The 25,239-nt window shown below is 37.4% G+C and overlaps 1 protein-coding gene across 5 annotated transcripts in view; it reads right to left on the bottom strand.

Annotated features, from left to right (window-relative positions):
* Positions 1-25,239, bottom strand: part of mef2ab (myocyte enhancer factor 2ab) — a 41,440-nt gene that overhangs the window by 12,935 nt on the left and 3,266 nt on the right. For 3 of the 5 annotated variants that reach the window (XM_007246138.4, XM_015605016.3, XM_015605015.3), the window contains exons 3-6: positions 20,564-20,641; positions 11,244-11,308; positions 8,897-9,081; positions 3,540-3,743 (exon numbers count right to left, since the gene is read on the bottom strand). In XM_007246138.4, the coding sequence (XP_007246200.3) occupies positions 3,540-3,743; positions 8,897-8,950 (258 nt within the window). In that variant the 5' untranslated portion in view covers positions 8,951-9,081; positions 11,244-11,308; positions 20,564-20,641. Of the gene's footprint in view, positions 1-3,539; positions 3,744-8,896; positions 9,082-10,735; positions 10,789-11,243; positions 11,309-20,563; positions 20,642-25,239 lie in introns of all 5 variants that reach the window. The other 2 variants (XM_007246137.4, XM_007246140.4) reach the window with 2 other exon arrangements.

Genomic DNA, 25,239 nt, shown 5'->3' with positions numbered 1-25,239 from the left:
ACTGCAAATACATATGGCCAGTAGAGCTGTGTCCACAAACTTTTGTCTGAAATGAAATAAAAACAAGAGGAATATTAATAAAACAGACTAAACATCTGACATAATATTTAATGCATTTCAGATTCAGCTCATTTATTTTTAATGAGCATAAATATTGTTGAACAATTTGAGATGCAGTAGTAAAAAAATAAAAAAGTTAGGAGAACTTTTGACTAAACTAAGCTAAGTTACCACACAAAAAACCCTCTATAGTCAGTTACTTTAAAATGTTAACTGTTAAAATAAATATGTATCTGCTACTAGATTAAGCATCATTCATATGTTGAAAGCTCAACCTGAACAGGGCCACCTTTCACAGCAGATGTAAAAACAAGCCATTTAGCACATCTGTTACATGCACTTTGTGATTGGACATTGGTGCACTATATGGAGCAATGACAGCAATTAAGTACATAATGGTACTGGACAACTGGATAAGTAGCTAATAGCTAACAGCAAATGAAGCAAATGTGAAGGTCAGGATAGCCATAGCCCTCTGAGGACATGCTACTAGCATGACTGACTGAGCGATCTGTAATTACTGAAAGCATCCCGGCCAAATGGGCGTCAGACTGCACATCAAATACATCGCAGCATCAGCAAATGCAGTCTGCATTCCCAGACACTGCAGCCCTGCCTGCTGCTTTCTAAACTATTTAAAGTCAATTGACAGCTCTATTCATATCTTATTCAATTAGACTTTAAAACGGCGTCCTACTGGCTTTTCATATCTGAAGGAAAGAAGTGCAGAGATGGCTATGATGGAATCTGATCCCATCCTGTAATAAATCTAGGTGGATACAGCACACACACACACGCACACACACACACACATTCATATGGGCACACTCACATGCACACACACACATGCACTGCTGTTGTGCTTTCTTCCTGTGGGGTAAGAGACAGTTAAAGCATGATAGTCTACTTTAGTTGCTCATAAAATGAAATTCTTAATTAAAAGAATTAAAGCTTCCAAGACTGTTGTTACATGGTTGCTTTGATAGTCCAGGTGGTTTTGTAGTGTTTTGTAGTTGTGTTGCTAAACGGTTCCTAAATGGTTTGCTATGGTATTCCTGGTGGTTGCTTTTGTGCTATAAAGTGGACACTTGGACATGCCAGGTATTTCAGACAGTTGATTTGTTGTTGCTTAGTGGTTGATAGGGTGTAGCTAAATGGTTGCTAGGCAGCTGCAATGCTAATCCAGGTGGTTGATATACTGTCTCAGGTGGTTGCTCACACAGCACATTTTTGGAGATGGATAATCTGCAGTTTGAGAAAAGTCTTTAAAAATAGTGTTTTGAGGGTATTCTCTAAGAACTACAGCTTTGAGTTCAGGTGCGGTATTTGGGACTACAAGAGCAAATTACCTGCTGGTGGTGACCTGCAATGAAGTGCCTCTGAGCTTAATTCATTTGCCCATATATGTCTATTTTCTGGTCTATTTTCATACATAAGGCGCACTGGATTATAAGGAGCATTTTCAGCTAAAATAGTAAGGAACAAGGGTGTCTCCATGTTTCTCTCCTAATTCAGCAGGTCTCGCCGCTGGGGGCACATAAGTAAACAAAACTGTCATTCTTTAAAAAACATTACACAATCAAACGAGCACTGTATCTTAATATACACAGATTTCTCTATTGAAAACTGTTTATTTGGGTGAGTAAAGCTCTTGCGTTTATTTACAGTAAGCTTAGATTTCCTATAGTTAACTTAGAGCTAGCAAATGTCGGCCGACAGTGCTACACTGAGGAACCCTGATTGTTCCACCAAGCCAGGGTGCTATCAGCTAGCGGTTCATCCCACATAGCTTGATTTAACATGATAATCAAGCAGGCTACAGTCCGATATACTCGTCTTTAAATGGTGAAAGAGCTAGCACTGTGGTAAGCGGCTAATGCTAATACTGCTCCAGTCTCGGTGATGGAGAAACTTCACGGAAAACTCACCCTTATAATGCTGTACTTTAATGAAGTAGGGCTTTACTGATCCTTAATACCTGAATAAGTGCACCTTATAGTGAGAAACAAAACTGTAATGGGAATGTTTATGTGGGAATTTTTTGTAAACTCTATGACGGAGTTCATGCTAAAATAAATATAAATTAAGAATTGGGATTTACTTTAGCCCTAAACTTTGCCCAAGAACTTATCAGATGGTCACACATATACTTAAAATTAATAGAATGACCTCACAGAAAGTTTATTCCAAAAAGCAATATTTGTTGTGAATGTTTTTGGATGGGTGTTACAATATTATTTTCTGTATTTTGCAGCATTTGAAGGAAACTACCTTCATTAGAATTATATTGTGAAAGCTACAGGATGTAATAAGAAAAAAATACAAAATTCCAACAATAACATAGTCTGGTATTATAATTTTTCAGGTGAACATCTATAGGTATTAAGATCACATTACATTACATTACATTACATTAAAAGCAGACACTTTTATCCAAGGTGACTTACAAATAATGATGTACATTTAGCAATAGAGGACAGAAGTTCAAGGCAAAAACTTTTTAGATAGGGTCTGAAGGAGGCCAAGGGTAAATAATAGGATAGAGGAGTAAAGGAGGGAAAGAAGGAAGTGAGGTTGAAAGTAGTTAGTTTGTTAGATTCTGTCTTCAGCAGTTTTTTTAAAGGTAGCGAGGGATTCTCCTGATTCGGTAGTGGAAGGTAGTTTGTTCTACCATTAGGGAACTCTATATGAGAACAGTCTGGATTGCTTTGTTTGGATGTTTGGCAAAACGAGGTCACGTTAACTGGAGGAGCGCAGAGTCCGGAAGTTAACATAAGCTTTTAGGAGTAAGCGCAGGTTGGAAGGAGCCTGTTTTGTCATCACTTAGTGGGCAATTGTAAGAGTTTTGAATTAAATAAAATAGTGCAAAACAACTGCAATTAATTTTGATTTTCAGTAAAACTCTGTTCATGATATGCTGAATGTTCAGATGCTACATAACTGATATGTTGTTGATAGGTTACTGAGAGTCTGATGATGGTTTATTTTCATTTAAAAAGGAAGGGCCAATCAAAATAAAGTGTAACCCATAACAACAAATTACGTCTATCAGAGTTGGTTGGCTGGCCTGGTTAGCAGCTCTGGAATATATTAAAATACCACTTCAGTTTCTGAATCAGTTTCTCTGATTTTGCTATTTATAGGTTTGTTTGAGGACAATAAACATTGTTGTTTTGTTCTATAAACTACGGACAACATTTCTCCCAAATTCCACATTAAAGTATTGCCAATTAGAGCATTTATTTGCACAAAAGGAGAAATGGCTGAAATAACAAAAAAGATGCAGAGCTTTCAGACCTTAAATAATGCAAAAAAAACATGTTCATATTCATAAAGTTTGATAAAGTTCAGAAATTAATATTTGGTGGAATAACCCTGGTTTTTAATCTCCTCCACCAGTCTTACACACTGCTTTTGGATAACTTTATGCCACACCTTCCAGAGCTGTATATGGCTGCTTGTGTACTGCAGCTGCTCACCTCCACAATGTCTGAGTTGGTCCTGCTCTCATGCGGCTCGTTGTACTCGGTGTACTTCAGTAGGACCTTGTCCATGTCTGTGCTGGCATACTGGAAGAGCTTATTGGAGCTGTTGAAGATGATGAGGGCTATCTCACAGTCACACAGCACACTCAGCTCATAGGCCTTCTTCATCAGACCAAACTTCCTCTTGGTGAAGGTTACCTAGAAGAAAAAAATATAGAAAACACATTATAATGGACGTTTATCTACAATAAGCAATAAGCAGATATCAGGCACCAAACATACTGTGTTTATTCTAGTTCTACATAGCAGTTGAGTATGTTCTAGACACTGCAATCCACATTAATTCCTTCACTTCCATCCTTGGAGATAATAAGACTGTAATGGCCTCATTAGGAGAGTCATGCGAACACAGTTCTTTTCTTTTGTTCATGGCAGTGTGACAGAGCCCAGCTGTCAGGGTTGCCAGATCTCGTCATGTTCCCTGCCAATTATCACCCCTCCCAGAGGAATCTCAAACCTTCCACCACTTCACTGCTGAGCACCAGGCTGCAGAGAGCTGTGTGCAGCTTAGCTGGGCGTGTTATCATCTGAGCAGGCCTTCAAATCCACTGTGAAAAGCAGCTACAAATAATTCACTTAGAAGAGCAAGATTCTGAGTGCAGGCAAAAAGCCATAACACAGACCCAGCCCTTATAAAGAAAACATTTTTCAGGTCTTTTCCGGGAATTTTTCCATGACTTGGTTATTAGCTGTACGATCCAGTACGTACTACTATATGCAAATATTTTTGATAAGCTGTAAAAACCTCTGTATATCTAAAAATATTGCAAATAAAGTGATTGTTATTGCAGTGAGACAACAATGAGAAAATGGTTGTTAAACCACAGTTTTAAAGATTTGACAAACATTAACACAGGAAGCTTGTTGATGTGCATTAACATTATATTCATTTAAGAAAAACACTTGTACAATACATTAAACACTGTAAAACATGGTGTTGGTAGACATACCTGTACACAAAACAGAGCATAAATAGTAGCTAAATGTGTAATTTTAGTGACTTAACAGCTCAACTATGCCATAATCTCACTAATATTATCAGGAAATTTTGAGTCATTTTCTAATGTTGATTGTTTCTAATTTCCTGAAAAAGTAATGTCTTGAGGTCCAGTGCTCTAAAACACTGTCACTATGAGCAGGAGGTCGCAGGTTCGAACCCCCGCTCATGCAGCTTTGCCATCAATCTGTGGGCACTCAGAGCGAGCACAATTGGTCCTGCTCCCTCCTGGTGGGTAGATGGCGCTCTTTCCCCACATCACTCCTACGGTGATGTCCACAACACAGTGCGTCTGTGAGCTGATGTACTGGAACCGAGCTGCTGCTCTTTCCTCCGAGCGTTAGCGCTGTGATGCTGCTCGACAATGCTGCATCAGCAGCAGCTTGAAAAGAAGCGATGGCTGGCTTCACATGTATCGGAGGAAGCATGTGTTATTCTTTACCCTCCTGATGTGTTGGGGCATTACTAGTGATAGGGGGAGTCCTAATGAGTGGGTTGGGTAATTGGCCGTGTAAATTGTGGAGAAAATGGGAAAAATTAAAAATAAAATTAACAAAAAAAATGTAATGTCTTAATGTCTTCATTTACGGGTTTTCCAGACTCCCAATATCACATCGCATCAACAGAACACATGACTCTTTTAGTTTAGTCTGGCACTGATTGTTTTGCTGTAATATTTTGTATTAATATAAAAAATAATGTAAAGATTTAAATATATAAGTTACTTTTCCTGTTTTCAGGTTTCTTCACCAGTAAAGTTTTTAAAACTCTTGTACTCAGTGTATCAGAACACTTCAGTGCTGTGTGATAGTGCTGTCAGCAGACTGTGGTCTGCTGAGTGTAAGGTTGCAGAGGGATGATCATGTCTGGGTCACAGAGAATAACACAGCATGTTAGCCAACATAATGGGCATGGGGAATAATGCAAGTGGGTAACAACGTAACATGAGGTTAGGTTTATCTACGGTCATCTGTAGCCCTATCCGGACGGGATTCTTTTCTCAGGAGGGGCGTCTGTGAAAAATATTTCACACTTCTACTCAGTGATAAAACTCTTGCATCCGGACTGCAATTAAAAAAACAGGAGGAACAGTGAGTTTTTAGGCTTTTTCGATCACGTGACATCGCGTTCAGTAGCTCCTCCATTTTCACTCTTTGTTGTGTTTACGTGGATCTCTGTGGAAACGTGCTCTCAAAGTGTAATTACGGTGCCTGCAAGTGGACAAATAGCAATTTTATTATGAAGGTGAGGTGATGAAACTCAGACATGTGAGTCCGGACAGCAATCAAATTACCGGAGGACCATGGAATTCAGTAAAAAACAGCAGGTAATTCAGCCTGTAATTTTCTCAGAGGAGGTCTGAAAAAAACACATACATGGTCGTTCCGCAAGAAAATAAAGTCACAGAAGACCCCCCATAAAAGAGAAAATTACCCCAGGGCCCCCTGAGAAACTAGTCCCATAATTTAACAGAAACTTGCATGTGGTTATATAGAGTATTTAGCCAGGTTAAAAGTACGACCTCCAAACCACAAGTTTATTTTTTTCTTATTTAATTGCAATAAAAATGGATTTAATACCAGTGAAATTAGTTTAAAGATATTTTTGCTATTTCAATATCATTTAGGATCTGTCCAAGGCCTGCATTGTCCTGACAGCTTCACCAAAGTTACATAGTGCAGGAGCAGCATTTCAGCCTAGAGTGGCAATGACAGAAATGCCTTTATAACCCTCTAAGCCACATCTGGCATTAGGCAGAGTGCCAATAGATTCATGGGTGTTGAACCTACAAACCTGTAATGAATTGTTGAGCTATCTATCTGGTGAGTGACAACATTAAAATGCATACCTGATACAAACACCATAGAATTGTACTAAATAACTGTGGGTTGCATTGATTTAGACCTTTTTCCAGGAGATTGCAGCTAGAGCTGGGCATATATATATTGTAAACTGTTTTATGCAAGATTCTTAAATATCTATTTAAAATTTTTATTTAAAAAAATGTGCATGGGTCGTTTGTGAGGAAATGCTTTATTACAGAGAGATGCATATATTACTTAGACACGCAGTTAGATGTGTACTATTTAAATAGATAGTATACTTATTTTTTAACATTAAACTTAAACATTTTCTTCATAACATATTGTATATCACCGTTTCTATTAAGCATATGGAGTCATATACCATAATTCTACTTGCTGTGGGTTGCTTGCATACAAATACAAATGTTATAAATCTATATAAATAAAACTATCAAGTAAAAAAACTAAATTTATGCAGCTGTGCTCTCCTGCTCTCTCTAACCGCGGTCTAATCATAGTTTATATGGGTTAAGACACACCGTGAACCTCATACAGCACAATCAGGCTATAAACGCCAGTCTGTCATCATAAGCGAGTGTGTAAGAAAGTCAGAGCAAGCACAGAGATAGAAATAAACCCTTACCTGCCACTGGCCTGTGTGCAAATGTCAAATTATTGCAACAAAAAGAGCACAGTGTATGCTGAGCCCATAATATAGCAAACAAGAACTCTTCCAGACAAGATATGGTTTGTTGTGCTGGTGCGAGGGTTTATATTTAGAGCACAGGGCAGACTGCACGAATTCCAGCCTAGCTCTGCGGCTTTAGCTTGAGTGATGGCCATCAGGGGTTAGAGAGAGAGGCTGCATGCTTCCTACACAGACTGGCTCTGCTGGCTAATGAGAGATACAGAGCCCTGGACTCCTCTAATTACTGCAACCACACCACAGGGACAGCAGGTCCAGTGAGAGACGCAGGACAAGCGCTTCAGTGTGTGGCCGCCGAGTCTCCTCCCTGAGACACACACACACACACAAACACACAGTCTGCCTCACAACCTCATCAACCAACCAGGGCGAAAGGAGCGCTCAGTGGACGTGGAGTTAACACAGCACTCGGGAATATACACTGTCAGTATCGTGTCCCGTGACTTTTGCCATGTCCCATAAAAGAGACTGTGGAATTGCTTGTCTGTATGTATGGACAATTCTAGCCTGATGCTGCCGGACACGATCATTACCACCTACTGCACTGTCCACATGGGGGGTATTCCCGCTACACACGTGACACTACGTAAACTTCAGACCTCAAAATCACCACTATCAAACATCACTTAAACTCTCAATTACATAATTTACATCACCCTGCCATAAACACACTGCCCAGTATTAAACCTCACTCACAAGATACACACAGGTGTGGGCTTACCTATGCCATCATCTGAGATAACACATTACTTTTGACATGTCTGACAAAATGTACTCAATGTCAGCAAATTACAGATCACAGATCAGAATCCTCAATCATCTATCTATTGATTTTTTGTATATTTTAAAGCATTAATTAAAGCATTAAACCAACATGACTCAGTGATAGTATCACTGTGTATTTCAATAACATATTTACTATTTACTCTTTATGTACAATCAGAATTTAGAAGTATGCAATAACCCCAATAAAAAGGTTTCATTTCAAAATTGCATTACTTAAAAATATATATATATATTGTATAATGTATTTTATATGATTATATACATTACCGGTCAAAGGTTTTAGAACACCGTATTTTGTTTCCTTTCATTAACTAAATTTTAGCTCTTCAGGTCAAGTCAATAACTGGAAATGGAACTGGAAGTCCATTGTCCAAAATAATGCTAAGTACTACAAAAGAAATAACCTAGAACTACAAAAAAAAATGAAAAAAGAGGGGGTGACTTTTAGCAATAGATTTTAAATAATATCAGTTAACAAAGCCTTTGTCTATAGTAAAGCAGTGCTGGAACTGATGGTGTTTCTGCACTCTCTACTGCAGCATTAACACACTACACATAGAACATTCATACTTTCATCATAATAACTAGAGAAAGACACAAACACAGATAACTCTGTAAATATTAATTTGTAAGTATTTTCTTTAAAGAAAAAAAAAGACATTAACATCATTAAAATAAAGTGGGGCATGGTCAGGACTGGAGGAAATGTTTTTGCATAACAGCATTGATTTTTTTCCTTATGTTTTCTCCTCTATGTCTAACAGAACCATTTCTGCAGCCTGACACTGTAATAGAACTACTTACCATAAATACATACAATATAAATAAAGTAAAGCCTCTTTTTTAATTGTTTTGTTATTAAACAACAACAACAACAAAAAAAGCATTTGACGTAATAGCTCATGTTAATGTTAATGTTAATTATAATAAGCTAAACCAGTTCATGTTAACTGGCTCTCTTTGTTACGACCATATATTGACAATAATATACACTCACCTGTCTGTTCCTTTCATCTACGATGCGGGTGATCTGAATCTTCTTCCGTCCCATTCTCTCCACTGTTGTCTTCCTCTAAAACCCGACAGCGTATTTAGTTCTGTAGGATCTGTTCTGCGAACCTTTTGTCCGCTAGTGTGTCGTCAGAAATTGAACTTTCTCATCCTTTTTTATGGGTCCAAATCCTGTGAAGGAAAAAAAAACGGAATATGTTTATGAATTCATGTGTTTTTATCACACTTTTTATAACTACATGGCTGGAGTGAAGTCACAGCAATTACCAGTAATCCCAACGCTGTTCCGGCAGTTAAAACATAATTAAACACATTAGATGCAATGCTAAACCTCACACTGAATCTGCAACATTAACAGCAATAGAATCTTAGTTTTAAGCAATTTTATAACACAAAATCGTGTTTTGTCAATTCTTCCATTTATGAATTTTCTTCAGAATCCAGAGTTTGGTTTCTACCTTCAAGTAAGTGGCGTCAATTATGAATATGAATGTTGAAATATTTTTGCCCTAAACTTTCTAATACTCTCCCACCAATCTGACTTACTAAAGTTACTGCTTTATTACTATATACTGAGTATCAAACAATCACTGTATTGTGATATCATCGCTATAGTGAGTAATTTGTGATTCCCACCCCTATTCAAACTTAGGGGTAATTATGAACTGTCAAGTCACCTTGACAAAATGTAAAATACTGAGTCTGAGGTATCGATTTGGGTAAGGCAGGTGATGGTGTATGTATTGAGTGAACTATGTTATGAGTGAATTTTGAGGCTGCAAGTGTAAATAATATATTTTTACTGGGGATAATTTGGGGTGGGGATCAGTCAAATTCTCACAGTAATGCTTTCCTGGACAGTAGGGTTAGCACACAATCACCACACTGCCCCCTCTTCCAAAACAGACTCAAAAGTTTGGGCTCTGTCGAACTGCTTCAGAGGAAAAGTTTTAAAGAACCAAACTTAAGACAACAAACTTGAGACACCAACCAAGTCTTGGCTGGGAATTCTGTGTAAATTAGATTTACATGCATTGTTTTAAGCCAGACTATTAATAAATATTAATATAGCCGGAGCTATTCCAAACAACTCGCTAAAAACGATTCTGAACTTCGTTGCCAAGATCCGGTTTGTGCGTGAAAGTCGCCGGGCTTCCCATCTCCCACGCCGTGTGGAAACCAAACCAGCCTTTACAATAGCATCCTTCACTGAGCAGCAGCAAGTTCACCCAACTGTGAGCGGTCCTGTACTTACATAATCAGCAGCCAAGTGCCAGGAGAGCCAACAATGCAATATGTCATTTTCTACTCAACCCCGTGTAAAAGAAACACAAAAAACAAGAGAATAAATCTCCAGTAACATCCCACACACTGACTCTTGTAGACGTTTCATTGTTTCATTGTAATTATTGTTCTGAGGATCAGCAGGAGTTTGGCGAATCTGCTGCGCTCTAAAAATAATTGAAAATGTCAGATAAATCTGCGGGTTATATTTGGAAGTTTTAACACTTGGTGCTTGTGTTTTTTTTTTCCAGCCAGTGATTTCAGCTGTGAGAAACAATCGTATCCCTGAACGTAAGAAAGAGAAACTAGAGATTCAGTCTCAGCAGCTTTCACACCTTCCCTCTCGTCTCCACAGTTACCAGGGCAACACGTCAGACAGCGTTAATAAGGAAAAGCAACTGCGTGTAAGTTTAGGAACTGTAGGTGTGGCAGAGGAAGCTTTGGAAAATAACACAGATTTTCGACCAATTAATTAGAGGTACGCCTAGGCCTGTAACAATAATTACATTTTTGACATATCATAAAATATATCAATAAATACCTGATTCTGAGGCCTATTAGCCATCAAAGACAATCTGAAACCAGCTACTAGCTCTGTGTAAAAAAAAAATACAAAACAAATAGAATAATAAAATATAAAATCTGTACTTTTCCAATCGCCCTAGTCAGATTCCAATCAGCTTGGGGAAGCCAAGCATGGCTTCTGAAAGTTTACGGGTTGAATGTCTGTGTGTTTTGAATTGAACACCTGTAATGTGCCACTGCAGGACAAATACACACTATAATAGCAAACTATTCATTTTTATGGAGTAAGATTACTGAGACTCTTACTCTTAAAGAAATCTGTTTGAATTTGTTAAATCAAGATGTTAACAGGAGAAGGAGCATCCATTAGCGTAGCTCACACCTCCAATACTGTGATTTCCAAAAAAAGAGGGAAACGCATATGTTCAATCTGTTAATGAGCTCACAAGTTGACGCTCACGAGGGTGTGCATCTGTGAATGTGTTTCTGTGTGTAAATGATGATGAAGCATGACTTTGACTCACTTAGCGGAAACACCAGCAGTCAGATGGACATCTTCAGAAACCCTGTTTAGTCTGAAATCTTCTGCCTGTCCACCCAACACACACACACACACACACACACACAGATATCAAACATTAGCAGCTTAAAGTAGCTGAATATATTCTTTAGAAGGCATATTTGATCATACAGAGGAACAGCATAGCAGGATGTGGGTATTGACCCCACAACCGTGAGATTAATCACCTAGAGCTCTGACCAGTGATCCAAATGCATCAGATCTTTTTTTTTTTTTCATTATTTGAAACTGCTTAAAAAACTGTGGAAACAGCTTGTCTAATCTCTGTACAGACACACTGCCAAAAAATAGGGCTCTAACTGGAACCTACTGGAACTGGTGCTTGATCCAATACTTTTGGGATGAGGTGGACAGGTGATTATCCAACATCCTGACCTCACTAAAACTCAGTACCATGAGGTAGTTTCCCGAGCGCTGCAATCTTGAAATTAAGTCACGATAAGTCAACTGAAGAGCACAAGGCATATGCCATTTACTATTCTTTACTCTCATTTAGACAGTCAGCAGATATATTTTTTTTATTAACAGCAGGAATTCATGCTTTTTCGCAGAATTAATTTTGCAATCTGTTGCCCTATCTTACTTACTCTTTGTGCTTGTCAGTCGACTTATCATGACTTAATTTCAAGATGGCGGCTCCCAGTGAACTACCTTATGGTACTGTGAGTACAAACAGTATTTTATTAAACTATCTGAGCACTTTCTCACTTTTTCTCACTTCTTACTTTCTCTGAGCAAGTTCTCAGTGTCTCGTTTTAAATGTCAGAGACCTCCGAATTCTACCAGTGAAGTGTGGAGCTACTTTGAGCTTGTTAATGGTGTAAAAGCAGCTATTTCTTTGCATTGGCAACAAACGCTATGTCCCTATTGCTGGGACTGTAAGCCTGTTGGGAGCATTAGCTAAATGCACTGTATTTCGGAATGCTGGGGATGAATGCAGACTTCCCAAGTATCCCAGAAGTCAATAACGGTTCCCTGATGCCCGCAAGTCAGATAAAATCTCCCGGAAGCTAGAACACACATGCAGGCAACACAGACTTTTTTCGCCAATCGCATGTGTGAAAGAGAAGGAGAGGGAGAGAAAGATGCTCCCCTCGTGTGCATAATCATGAAGCGCATGAAAAAAAAAAGAGAGGGTTCTAATTGGTTTGTTCCCTGCAAAGAGAGTGTGAGTCAGCCAAACAGTTTTTAGTGTGAGCGGGCAGTGTTTTTTTTCCCTCCTTGAGGGGATGCATTCAAGAGCATCATGGCTCCCATCAAAATGTATTTCACCTCTGACTACTCTAAAGTATATCCATGTCTGGTAAAAGTAAAAAACAATGAAAGTCTTGCCTACTGTACAGTTTGAAGATTTCTCCTTTAATCCTAGTCTTGGATTTTGAATGGAGATTTCCCAATGAAAGGAAAACATACCTCTAGTCTCCAAGCTAATAGTAGAAACCAGCTGATTTTATTCAAACAGCTATAAAAGATAGGACACATTCACAGGGTCGTGAACAAAACTTATAAACTTGTAATACACTGCAGAAGAATTACACTTTTAGACGATGAGCACATTCTCAAGGGCACGAACAATTGAACTGGAAATCACAATGAACCTCTAACAGGCGTATCAAACATCCCCTCAGACTAGACCTCTATTCTCCTCCATTCTCATCATGTCCAATTCATTTACAGAGCAGCGCTGCAGGGTCAATGAGGGGATTCCAGCCCGGCTGAACCATCTCCCAGCCAGGTTTATTAACTAGCCACTGTACACAGAGGAGGAAACACATGCATTCATGATAAACACACTTGTGGCCTCTCTGTGGGGGGAAAGTCTACAGTGTGCTGCACCAGAGTGATGTTTGTGTCCTGAATTAAACATGGTTAACCATGTTTATGTGTGAACTGGCTCTCTGTCTGCTCTTTCGAAGTGCAAAATAGTGGCGAAGAAAAATGCTCCAGTGTGAACTCTAATGCATTAAGTTGCACTAGATGCATTAAGTTGCCTTTTCAGCTAAAATAATAATAAAGACTGCACATGTACATGTCATGAGATAGTGGGCACCAGATGGATAGGGATTTCTATTTTGATCAACAGTGTCACATGTGTGCTGGAAATACATTATAGAAAGCAGGAATTACCACCCACAGTGGAGAGTTAAGTCTTAAAACAAACAAAAAAAAAATAGAAAATGAAACCAATAATGAGGGGAAAACAGAATTACATTATTGATATATCAAACAACCTTTAGACTTGATCTCAACTATTTTTGCAACACTTTTTGCTGAGAGCCCATTAAAATGAATAAGCCTGTAAGTTTGTTGAAATGTTTACATACAGCATTTTTATTTTATTTATAAATTATTTTAAAACTGTTTTATACTTTAATTCTGTTTGTATACCTTCAATAATAAAAAAAACTTAAAAAGTGAAATTGTATTATTATGATATAATATATAATTATGTTGGTCTAATATTGTATAGCTCTGGAAAAAATTAAGAGACCACTTTAGTTTTTTTAATCAGTTTCTCTGATTTTGCTATTTAAAGGTATATGTTTGAGTAAAATGAACATTGTTGTTCATTTTGATTCCAAATAAATATATTGTCATTTAGAGCATTTATTTCATTCATTATTCATTTGAAGAAAATGAGAAATGGCTGAAATAACAAAAAAAGATGCAGAGCTTTCAGACCTTAAATAAAGCAAATAGAACAAGTTCATATTTATGAAGTTAGTTTTAACAGTTCAGAAATCAATATTTGGTGTAATTTTAATCACAGATTTTATACATTTTGGCATACAGTCTTACACACTGCTTTTGGATAACTTTATGCCACTCCTTGTGCACAAATTCAAGCAGTTCAGTTTGATTTGATGGCTTGTGATCATCCATCTAGATTATATATCAGAGGTTTTCAATTTGGTAAAATCAAAGAAACTAGTCATTTTAAAAAGTGTTTTTTTTTTCAGAGCTGTATATTGCAATAATTTCTAGGACAATATAAACATAAAAACAATCTTTTTTTTTACAACGGGCAATTATTTATCACAATGGGCCTGACAGGGCTCCACTTCTTCCAGATGCATGAATTCATTAGATCTTCCTAATAAATTGCTCAGTAAGTGTATAATCTCATGTTCATTGGCCCACACAGAAGAAGGGAATTAGCTCAGAACTGTATCTAGAAGAACACAAACAGCTGTTCCCACCTCATTTCTGATGAAAGAGCTGGTTTTCACTTGCCTGAAAGGCTGAAAGTTAATAAGCATGACAGAACATCGAGACATGACATAACACAGTGACTGGGCTGTTGAGGACACGTCTGTCCTCCATTGTAAATCATACAGTAACTCATTATATATAAAGAGTGTGGAGAGCACGCTGTGCCCTCAGGTCTGGCACACTGGTGACTCTGAGGGCAACATGCTAGGCCTCGCTGAGCAATTACGCCCGCCGCAAGTTTTCCACAATAAGCGTAGAATGACAAAGCATCGTTCAGAAAGATGAAAAACATCTGGGCTGCTTTCGGGAGACTCAGAGAGAGACGATCCTCCGTCACACTCTTCAAAACACACGACCATATTTCTCCATTTTCCCAGATAAAACAACACCTGCTTAGCCAATTAGTCTGTATAACACAGCATAGTTTAACAACTGTATAACTCTTTTATTACCACAGCTCACAGCTCTCCCAATCCCTCTCTCTCTCTCTTTCTCTCTCTCTCTCTCTCTGTGTGGAAGGTGTCGTTTATCCAGAGTGTAGAGGGTGAGGTCATGAAGAACGGAGTCACGCTGCCCTGCACCACTTTACTCTCTTAAGTGTTTTTAGTAAAGAGGACCATATGCTGCATCTCTCCTTCAATATTTTCTCACCCTCTTTCTTTCCATTTCTTCCACTCTCTCTGTTTCACTACTAACTCTCATTCTCCTTCTCTCTCTCCTTTTTTACTCCTTTTCTCAGTTTTTCTCTGTCGCTTTCACTCTTCTCTCTAACTGTCTCTCTATACTCTCTCCCTCCTTTTCTCGTGTTTTCCCCTCTCTTATTTTCTCTCCTTCTATTTCTCATTATCTCTCTCTCTCTGTCTCATTACTTTCTCTCTCTCTCTCTCTCTCTCTCACTCCACGTTATCTGATTATTTTTCTGTTTGCTCTCTAAACTCTATCTTCTCTATCTGACATTTCGTCTATCTCTCATATCTCTCTGTATCTCTTTTTTCTCTTGTTTCATTTCTATCTCTAGTTGTCTTACTTTCTTCTTTCTCTCTCCTGCTTACTCTCCTTTAAAATCTCATTAGCTTGTTCTCTTACTCCCTCCACTTTCACACTTTCTCTCTCCATATCATTCACATTTCTTTCTGTTTTGCTCTCTAAATTCTCTTTTTACTCTCTGCTTCTCTCTCCCTCTTTCTTTTTCCTCTTTCCTTCTGTCTCAATTTATTTGTCTTTTTTCTAATTTTATCTTCATTTGTCTACTTCTCCTTCTACTCTCTTTACATATTTTTCTTTTACACTTTTTCTCTCTTTCTTTTCTTTAATCTCTTTTCCAAATCTCTTCCTCTCTCTCCTTTCAGTTTCTGCCACACCTTTCTTTCCACCTTTGTTTTTTGTATCTATATTTCTTCACCCTTCTATTGCTCTCTCTTCTTCTATTCCTCTCTCTCTCACTATCTTTCTTTCCTCTTTAGCTGACTCTTTCTCTCCCTTTTCTACTGTCTCTCCCTGTTTTACACTTTCTTTCTTTTGTTTTCTTAACTGTCTTTCTTGTTCTCTGGCTCTCTTTCTTTTCTTTTCATTTCTACTTTCTCTAATGTTTCTCCTCCCTCTATTTTTTCTCATATTCTTTTTTCCATCTTCCTTCTGTCTTTTTGTCCTTTTATCCCACGCTCTTGGCCCCCATCTTTTTCCCCTTTTCTCCTTCTCTCAGCCTCTCTTTCTTTCCACATTTCTTTGTCTTTTGCTCTCTCATTTTTATTCACTCATCCTCCTCTTGATATTTATCCTTTTATTCTACTCTTTTTGTTTCTACTCTTTCCGCCATCATCCCTTTCTTCTTCTTCTCCACCACCACCAAGGATATGGCTCTCATCACCAGGAGAACTAAATAAGAACTAGAGATAAAGCAGCTGCAGCAGCACTTCTCATGCTCTGAGCCAGAACAACACTGAAATCCCACTCTGTATATGTGCATTATGTAAATTAATCTTTAATTAAGCACTGAATATTGCATATTGTATATTTATGATGTGAGCATTGAACAGTCACATTTTCTGTGGCTGCTTGGAAGAGTTGAGTCATTTACCTGATACTACAAATAATACAGGTCAAAAACAATATCAACAAAATGCTGCTAACTCATTTTTCAGTATATATACAGAGAGTACATCATAATTACAGTATACAGACACAGAACACACCACAGCCCGGCTGCTGTATCAGATCAGAGAAACTGTTCTAACACTGTGAGGCATCTGCTACTGCTCGACTGTAGAAAATCGTTTGATCTACTAAATCTAATTATATCGTTTTCCTGGGATTGGTGTTTGATTCTCGTTGAGATTCAGGTCTTCCTTTTTATGTTAAGACTGGATAAATAGTGCTGTAGACCCCCTGCTGGCAGGTGGGCTGTGAGGCCTGCTCCCGGCTGCTCACTCTCTCTGTATCAGCTGAAACACTTCCTCTGAGAGCACTGCACGCTGTTCAAAGTGATAATTTAATAGAAAAGTATAGAAATGATGACATCTGTGGACCCACAGCTGAATTAGAGGGAAGGTCATGTATCAGACATGCAGCGTCATGTCCTAATAACTCCCCACTTACATGGACTGTTTTCAAATGTGCACATATCTGTGCTTTTCTGAAGGTTTTAAAGGACAAAGTAATAGGTTTACTTCTGCAAAGTGTAATTTACCTTATATACCAGAGAGACCACTATGGAGGGAATTTTCGTGCCAAATGTTTTATGTAAAAAAATTAAATCTGCAATCAAAATTTTTAAAATCAAAAGGAAAAATTGTTTGTTGCAAAATCAAAAGGGAACAAATATATAGCAAATATATATTTTTAAATATACTTGGTTACTTTATAATTATTTAGTTATTTTTAAATTGATTTTTGTTTGGATTTTGTCAGTCTTTGCTTTTATTTTATTTTTTTCTGTGGATTTTTCTGTTAAAGACTTTTGCTTCTGCAATCTCTCGTTTGCTTCTGCTTCAGTTTTTTGCTTTTGAGTTTTGGCACAGTTTTCATGGGTAGGCGGGGCTAAGAATAAGGCGTCCCCCTTAAATCTCCATTGGTCAGCTGGTCAAACTGAAGCAGAAGCTAACAAGAGATTCCAGAATCTTTAGCAGAAAAATCCAAATCCACAGAAAATTTACAAAAACACAAAAATAAAAGCAATGACTGAAAAAATCCAAGCTGAAATAATTAAAAATTATTTGCAAAGGATTATAAGGTAACTTAAATATTTATATTTGCTATATATTTTTTCTTTTGATTCAAGTAAAAACTTGAGTGTGGATTTTACTTTTTGTGTAAAACTTTTTGCACAAAATTTACTCCATACACCACCTAGCAACCAAGCACCTACTTACAACACATTGGGATAATAATGTGGGATACCCACCTGGGATACCATAGGAATGACTTACATAGCACCACCTTACCAACCACCTGGAAACCAAAGCAACCATCTAGTGACAACATAGCAACACCACAGAAACCATCTGGCATGCCACTGTTCTTTAACAGTCTTTAAAGATTCTTCACTGACTCACAGCTCACAAGAGCATGGTCCAATCAGCAAGTCTACTGAATGTTTAATATCATTCATTAATGTTCCAACAGATCTTGTCAACTTCATTTCATGTAATAACTAGTGCAACATGAAATGCATGGTCCCAGCTCCTCTGGGCTCCTTAATTTCCCAAAACTACTAATGCAAGCTGATGGTTATGATTCCATTGGATTCAATGCTTCACTTTATATCTAATGACACCTGATCATCCAGCATTCAAGGTCATGAAATCAAGGGCATTCTTAAGGAGGGTCCTTCATTACTGCAGTAATATACTGTAATATACTCTTTAGTATACTCTTCTTTAATGAGAAGAGTTTACACTAGATTTTGAAACATTGCTGTGAAAGATTTGACGAGCTGAAACATTATTGAGGCCATCGGATACAACTCTTACTGGATGATTAGCTTTGGATCACAACCACCACGACTGCAACTCATTCTAAGGGTTGGAGGAAGCTCCAATTCGAGGAACACAAATTTATACCCTTATACCCTCTAACTCATGCTTTGTGCATGGCGACCTTACACTGTAAAAAGTTTCTTGTAGATTTTACAGCAAGTTAACTGCAAAATAGTTGCCAATAAAGTATTGTAAATTTACAGTAATTAACTATGCCAAAAGATAACTGTACATAAGTGTATAATAATTTATTTACTTACGTCAATTAATTACAGAGTATTAAAGTTTTTGCATTAATAAATACATTATAAATGTGTAATTATTCTTTACAATAACCACTTATACTTTGAATGTTTAGGGTCTTTAGTTGCCAGGGAAATACTATAAAATATTACTGAAAACCTATGGCTAACCATACACTGCAAATAATTTCACTGTAAATGAACTGGCAGCAGAGATGGTGCAAAGTAACTGCATTACAGTTCACAGCCAGCATAAAGCCATGCTTTGCAGTAAAGAAAATGGTAGCTTGCACCTATGGGCTACATCACTGTGGTGAGACAGTCAACCATTATATGAAATATAACTGAATACTGGAAAAATACAGGAATTGGTTACAATGTAGGCTAAAAGTTGATTTATACTTCTGCATCCCTTCCAAGTAGAGTCTGTGGCATACCCTGTGCAAGTGTCCTATGCCATTGTGAGCATTTATACTTGTGCGTTTGATTGTCTGTGTACTTATAAGTACACCACGAAGAAGGAAATGCTAAGGTGGGCATATGGGGCTTAGCAGATCAACCACAGTTGCTACAATAATCTGCATTACCTTAAGTTTGCAGTTGCTCTGGAGTATCTAATTATATTGCCAATGCTTTTCTATAGAGATTATACAGTATATCGATCAGCCATAGAATTAAATCTAACCTGCTTAAACCATCACTGCATTTACATATACAAGACACCTGTCCTGTGGTACCTTGCTCATTACTAACGTTAGCTGCAGATCTTATAATTCCTGTAAATTGTGAGGTGAGGTCTTCAAGGATTACATCATTTCAATGACCCTTGGGCATCTATGACCCTGTTGCTGTCCTTGGTTCACCTGTTGTTCTTATCTGGTAGATATTGACCACTACATACCAGGAACACTTAAAAAAACCTGCTTGATGTTTTGGAGATTCTGACCTTTATATCAACTAGTTATTATAATCTGTCTTGTCAAAGCAGCTTATATTTATATGCTTGCCCTTTAAAAAAAAAAAAAAGAGAAACTGTTCATTTTCTTCCTATGTAAATGCCACTTCTTCCATGGTGCCACTGTAACCAGATCATCAATGTAGGACACTTCACCTTTTAGTGGTTTTAATGTTATGTTATGGCTAATTAGTGTAAAAACTAAGCTAAATGTTCTTTAAAGAAGTTTACCGCAGGCCGAGCGAGGTGTTATAGACGTGTACCATACAGTGCACTGCTGACCTTCTGAGGTCAAAGTTGCCAGCAAAGGCCTTTAAGAGAGAGAGAAGAGGATTGGTCTGAGGAAGAGGATTAGTGAAAGACTCTGGCAATTAGATCAGGATCCCTCTGACTGATCCACACTCCTCGCAAGGTCAAAACAGCGAAGGCTTCAGAACGACAGCGGATGACACAGAATCTGAGCTGTTTCAGCTAAAGATACTGAAGTGAAGAAAAAGGGGGAAATTCTTGCCGAACACATTCCACCACTTAACAGATAAATGAGCTCTGGCTAAGCGCTCCACATTTCCCTTGTTTGTCAGGCGGACACGTCTGGAGGCAGGAGCCGGGGTTTTCCAGAGAAATCTGCAGAAGTAGATCATCTCTCTTGCAGTTTGGAACCACGGCCAAGGAAACAGCATGCATTAGTGTCCAAGATTTAAATGAACGCTAAGCCGGCGGTGCAGTGACACTCGCCTGGGGGGATTTTAATGCATGTTGGTGACTTAATAATTGATTAAAAATAAGAACTGAAATGACTTTTCCATTAGAGCAGTTTCACTGGAGCTAGAAGTTGCCTTATATGCTCATGTAGAGAACGACGAGCTCCCCACAGCCTTACCTTATCCACTGGAAATGAAGGAAAAGTATGGAAGGTGCTCCCTGATCAGCTTGCACCACACAGAATCAATCAAGCAACCTGGAATAAAAAAAGAACAATACTGAAGAGACAAATCATCTTTAAAGCTCCCCTACATTTTTTTCTCTTAAATTGAAAGCATTAAAAGTATTATTTCTGAGTTAAGAGGGGAGAAGATATAATAATTAATGTTAACAGTGTCCTTGCACACAAATACATAAAACTTTCAGAGTGTCGCTTTAAGGTTTAATAAATGTAGCACATACTTTTTAGTCCATTGATATAAAAGTAACCAAAGCAACTACCAGTTTTTGTGACTTCACATAAATAAAGATACTGTCATTCACATACTGTCACTGTCATGCAAGTTGTTTACTTTTTGACCTAATGCACTTTTTTTTCCCACAGCAGGATTGAACGTTTCTGAGCACAGTGGGTAACTGTTCCTGTGGCTTTTCCATAAGGGAAGTCACAAACTGGGTTGAGCTTGGTTTACTCAGTTTGGTTAGCTAACTGAACTGTTCAATGGGAGGGTTTAATAAGACAGGAGTCCACTGATTTTGAGGTGTCCTTCCATTTGACCCATCTTTGTGCTGCAAGATCTTTGGTCTTTATATTTTAGGTACAGAAAATGGTTAGCAAGTGTGCATGAGTAGCAATGTGAGATATGGCACTTTTAACGATAGCAACTGATACATAAATACCATGAGACACTATGCACTTCCTGGTCCCTGGATTACCAACACAGTTTAGCCAACAGGCAAAATAATCAGCAACCTGTCTAAGTTTTTTAGACCAGAATGAAATATTTCAACATGGCTTTAGTAACCGTTTGGCCCTGCATCGGATAGGAGGCAGCTGATGGTTAAATTGTGTCAGAATTTCATGATAATTGGTCCAACAGAAATTCTACAATAAATTCTGGAATAAAATATTTTTACATTCACTTCCACTGAAAGTTATAAAGGCATTTTGGCATAAAGGCATCTTCACCCATTCAGGGTAAAGTCATATGAGCTGTGTCCTGAAGGCTAGACTGTAGCAGAGGTGGGCTCTTTCTTGGCTACAAAGACATAGAAGGCTGTTCCAAACTGAAGGATCCTTTATATGCAGCCGAAAAATGCAGCAAATGTTCATAGCAATTTTAAGGACGCAACTGATGTATCCTTCCTGACCCTTAATTACCCACAGTTCTCTGTGCACGTACAAAATAAAGGGTAAAAACAGCAAAAAAAGGGGAAAATGGCAGGAAATAAAGCCTCTACTGCAGAGTTTGTTTGAAAAATGTAACGTTTTTATAAATTGGAATTAATTTCCATAAAGAAACAAAACACACTTTTGTGCATCACCCTGTGATGTTCAAGTATGACATCACCAAAAAGCTTTATTAAACTGCTCCATGTGTATGTGACCAATAGACAATTGAGATGAACTCCTCAAAGGACAGTCCTACAAAGGACCTCCTCTACCTCAACTGAAACCCAGCCTTTGGAAAGCAGCTCTGGATCATTTTAGCATTTTGAACAAGATCCAATACACTAGAGCCAATCAGAACTCTTTAATGTGTTATCAAAGTAAAAGTAGAGACATTCGTAACCATCGCAATATAAAAGTATTCTGACCAGGACAGATTTATGAGTCTATTTAAGAGCAAGACAGTAAGATACAGTACATCCAGTTTCTTTGAGAAAGAGCCATTCCTTTCAAAATATTTATTATATACAAGTGGAAGAAGATGTTTTGATCTGGTGATCTGAAGCATTAATATATTTCAGATCTAAGACTTATGTTGAAAAAGATGACGTGAAGTTATTGCTTGTTATCTTTTTTTAAATCAAATTCCATGGTTTAAGCAAAACACACACACAAAAAAAGAAAGAATAGCAATGGGAAAATACCTGCAGCCACTCAGATCCAGAGCCCTTTCATGCTCTTTAAGTCGTATGAAGCGCGAGCCAGGCGTTGCCCACTAGTAATAAAGTGTAAAGCGGTCTGAAGGCCTCTGCCAGGGCACAGGGCCAAACCCTCCATCTCTCTGGTTTGGAAGACGGCGCTGAATCTTAACAGTAAGGTCAGTAAAGCGAACTCGGGTTGCCATCCAGATCTAACACACAGTTTGATTTGGCAAGAGCCGAGGTTTCTATTTACAATCCACAAAAGCCAGCTTCATGCGCCTACAGGAAGGCAGATTGAAGAGCTAATATTTGGAGACAATTTTATTTGATTTCTGTATTTATTGAGTGTAATTTTTGACTCGCGGGAAACCTATTTAGCATCAAACGTGCGGTTGGTGGTCAGACAGGAGGCAGCCAGAGGGTTTGGGTTTTGGAGTTGGAGCTAGAGGGGTGGGATGAGAATAGAGGGAGACCCCACAGGGATGGGGTTTCAGCTCGGAGCTGAACGCTCTCCAGAAGCCACAGCTCGGGAGAAGTGAGTGCAGTGTGGATCAAACCTATGAGAGAATCGCTCTGAAACTCGGGTTTGGAAACAAACTATGTTTTTATTCACACTTAAACTCTGCTGCTCCAGCAATGACATTCAGGTTAAGAGCCTAGGCTGACCTATAGTTGATGTACTTTAAATATACACTACAAAATATATGCTAATTAATCTTTCAATGGCCAAATGAATGGGTAATACTTAATAATACCTAATACTCACAATAATTTATGTGGTGAGGAACTACACCACCTTTCCCTACAATGGGGCCAGACTGCCTAGCCGGGGAACACTATGCTACACCAAGAGCCCTTGGGCAAGATTCCAAACACTGCATTCATATGTAGTATATATACATATAGGTATGGCTAATATGTTAAAAAATATTAATTATATTAAAATACACTTTAACACTAAAATACACTACCATATATATACTGTATGATAATGCAGTGACAACTATAAACTACTATGCAGTGTAATATATATGCTGTACAGTAATACATTGTATGGTATACCTATAATATACAGAATGTTATACATATGTATCCAAAATCACACAAAAGCTATAATAATGGCAAATAAATAAATAAGTAAATACATAAGTGGTCTTTACCGCTATTTCCATAGTGTATATATATGTATATGTTTTTTTTTAATATACTATACAGTATAATACTATACAGTTTACTGTGTGGTAATAAAGTACATATAAAAAACACACGTTCAACTCATACACTATTCAAATGATAACATTAAAACAAGTAATAAAATTACTAACTCAATACCTATATACTTAAAATATAGATCAATATACATGATCACAAATGATACGAAAACATTTATTATAGCTAATGTACTTGATTATACAGATACAGAAAACAGAACTGATTTAAAGGCTAACATATAGGGATACTATATATTAAATACATATATATATATTAGGAGTGTGCCATATCATATTGTACGCAATAATATCGCCAACATTTTTGAATATCGTGAACGATATTATACCCTGAAATATCAGCCACCCCCAATGATCACATCAGGGTACTGCTTTTTTGCTATTTTTAGGAAGGGGACTTCACACTGTTCTAATTTGATATGACAATATATATCTACTACAGATAAATTATATCAGTCCAGTATCATTCATTTTACTTTAATCCTGGATATATGGAAATATATGGAGTGTGTTATTAGTAACATGACATTCTGGATCATTGACTTCTGTTACAAATCTGATAAAAATGTATTTTTTAATATCTCAGTTAGGGGTGTGCCATATCATATTGCATGCAATAATAGAATTTAATTTTTATTTTGTTGTAGTACTGTATTCTTGGAATGTTTTGTCATATCGCCAAAAGTATCATCATCTCACAAATTCCATTAAATATCATGATATTATTCTAGGGACATATCGTCCACCCCTAATATATATACATACATGTAAAGTGATATATACATATATACATTTATAAAGAATACAATGGATAATCTATCATACAATACATATCATCGCTGTCCAATAAAAAAAATCTAAATTGAAAATTCAAAACTTTTAATGGAAGACAATGTAAAAAGTTTATTTCATGTAATTTTAAGTGTTTCTATTAGTCCTTTTATCTAGAGATTTTGGCAAAACATACAGGACAGTTTGTCTGTTTAAATTATATTTTAGTAAACTAAAAATCGACAAAAATGGAGATGCTTGTTTTCAACAGACAGCGCGATATGGTAGCAAATGCAAAGCCCTAATACTAATGTCATACAAATTGCAATAGCTAATAATGACTAATATATTCAATTTCCGGATTACTCTATAAAGTAGTAAGTGACACAGTGGCTAAGGAATGTGGCTAACACTGAAAATACAGATACAGTTTTTATAAAGAGTCTATGTTGGATGACATAGTGTATAATTTGCAGTGTGCAATTTTATATTAACATTAGGAGTTTACAGAATTTACAGGTTCTGTATAAAGAAAATGTGTACTAAGAATTAAAGGCCTGGTGGTAAATTCTTGACAGATGGTAAAACTGCTGAGTATAAAGACCCCACACACACATGCACACACCAGTCAACACACACTAACTGCCAGTCCGCTGTCACTATTGTAAGCAGTGCAGGTGTAATAAAGATATATATCTCAAACATTAGTCAAACTAGACCTGGCTGTTTTAAAAGTCATCAGTAATTACAGACAGACATTTAC

This window comes from Astyanax mexicanus, chromosome 16 (assembly GCF_023375975.1).
Source record: "Astyanax mexicanus isolate ESR-SI-001 chromosome 16, AstMex3_surface, whole genome shotgun sequence".
NCBI classification, from domain to species: Eukaryota; Metazoa; Chordata; class Actinopteri; order Characiformes; family Acestrorhamphidae; genus Astyanax; species Astyanax mexicanus.
The sequence above is the reverse complement of the archived record's forward strand: the minus strand, read 5'-3'. Positions and strand labels throughout refer to the sequence as shown.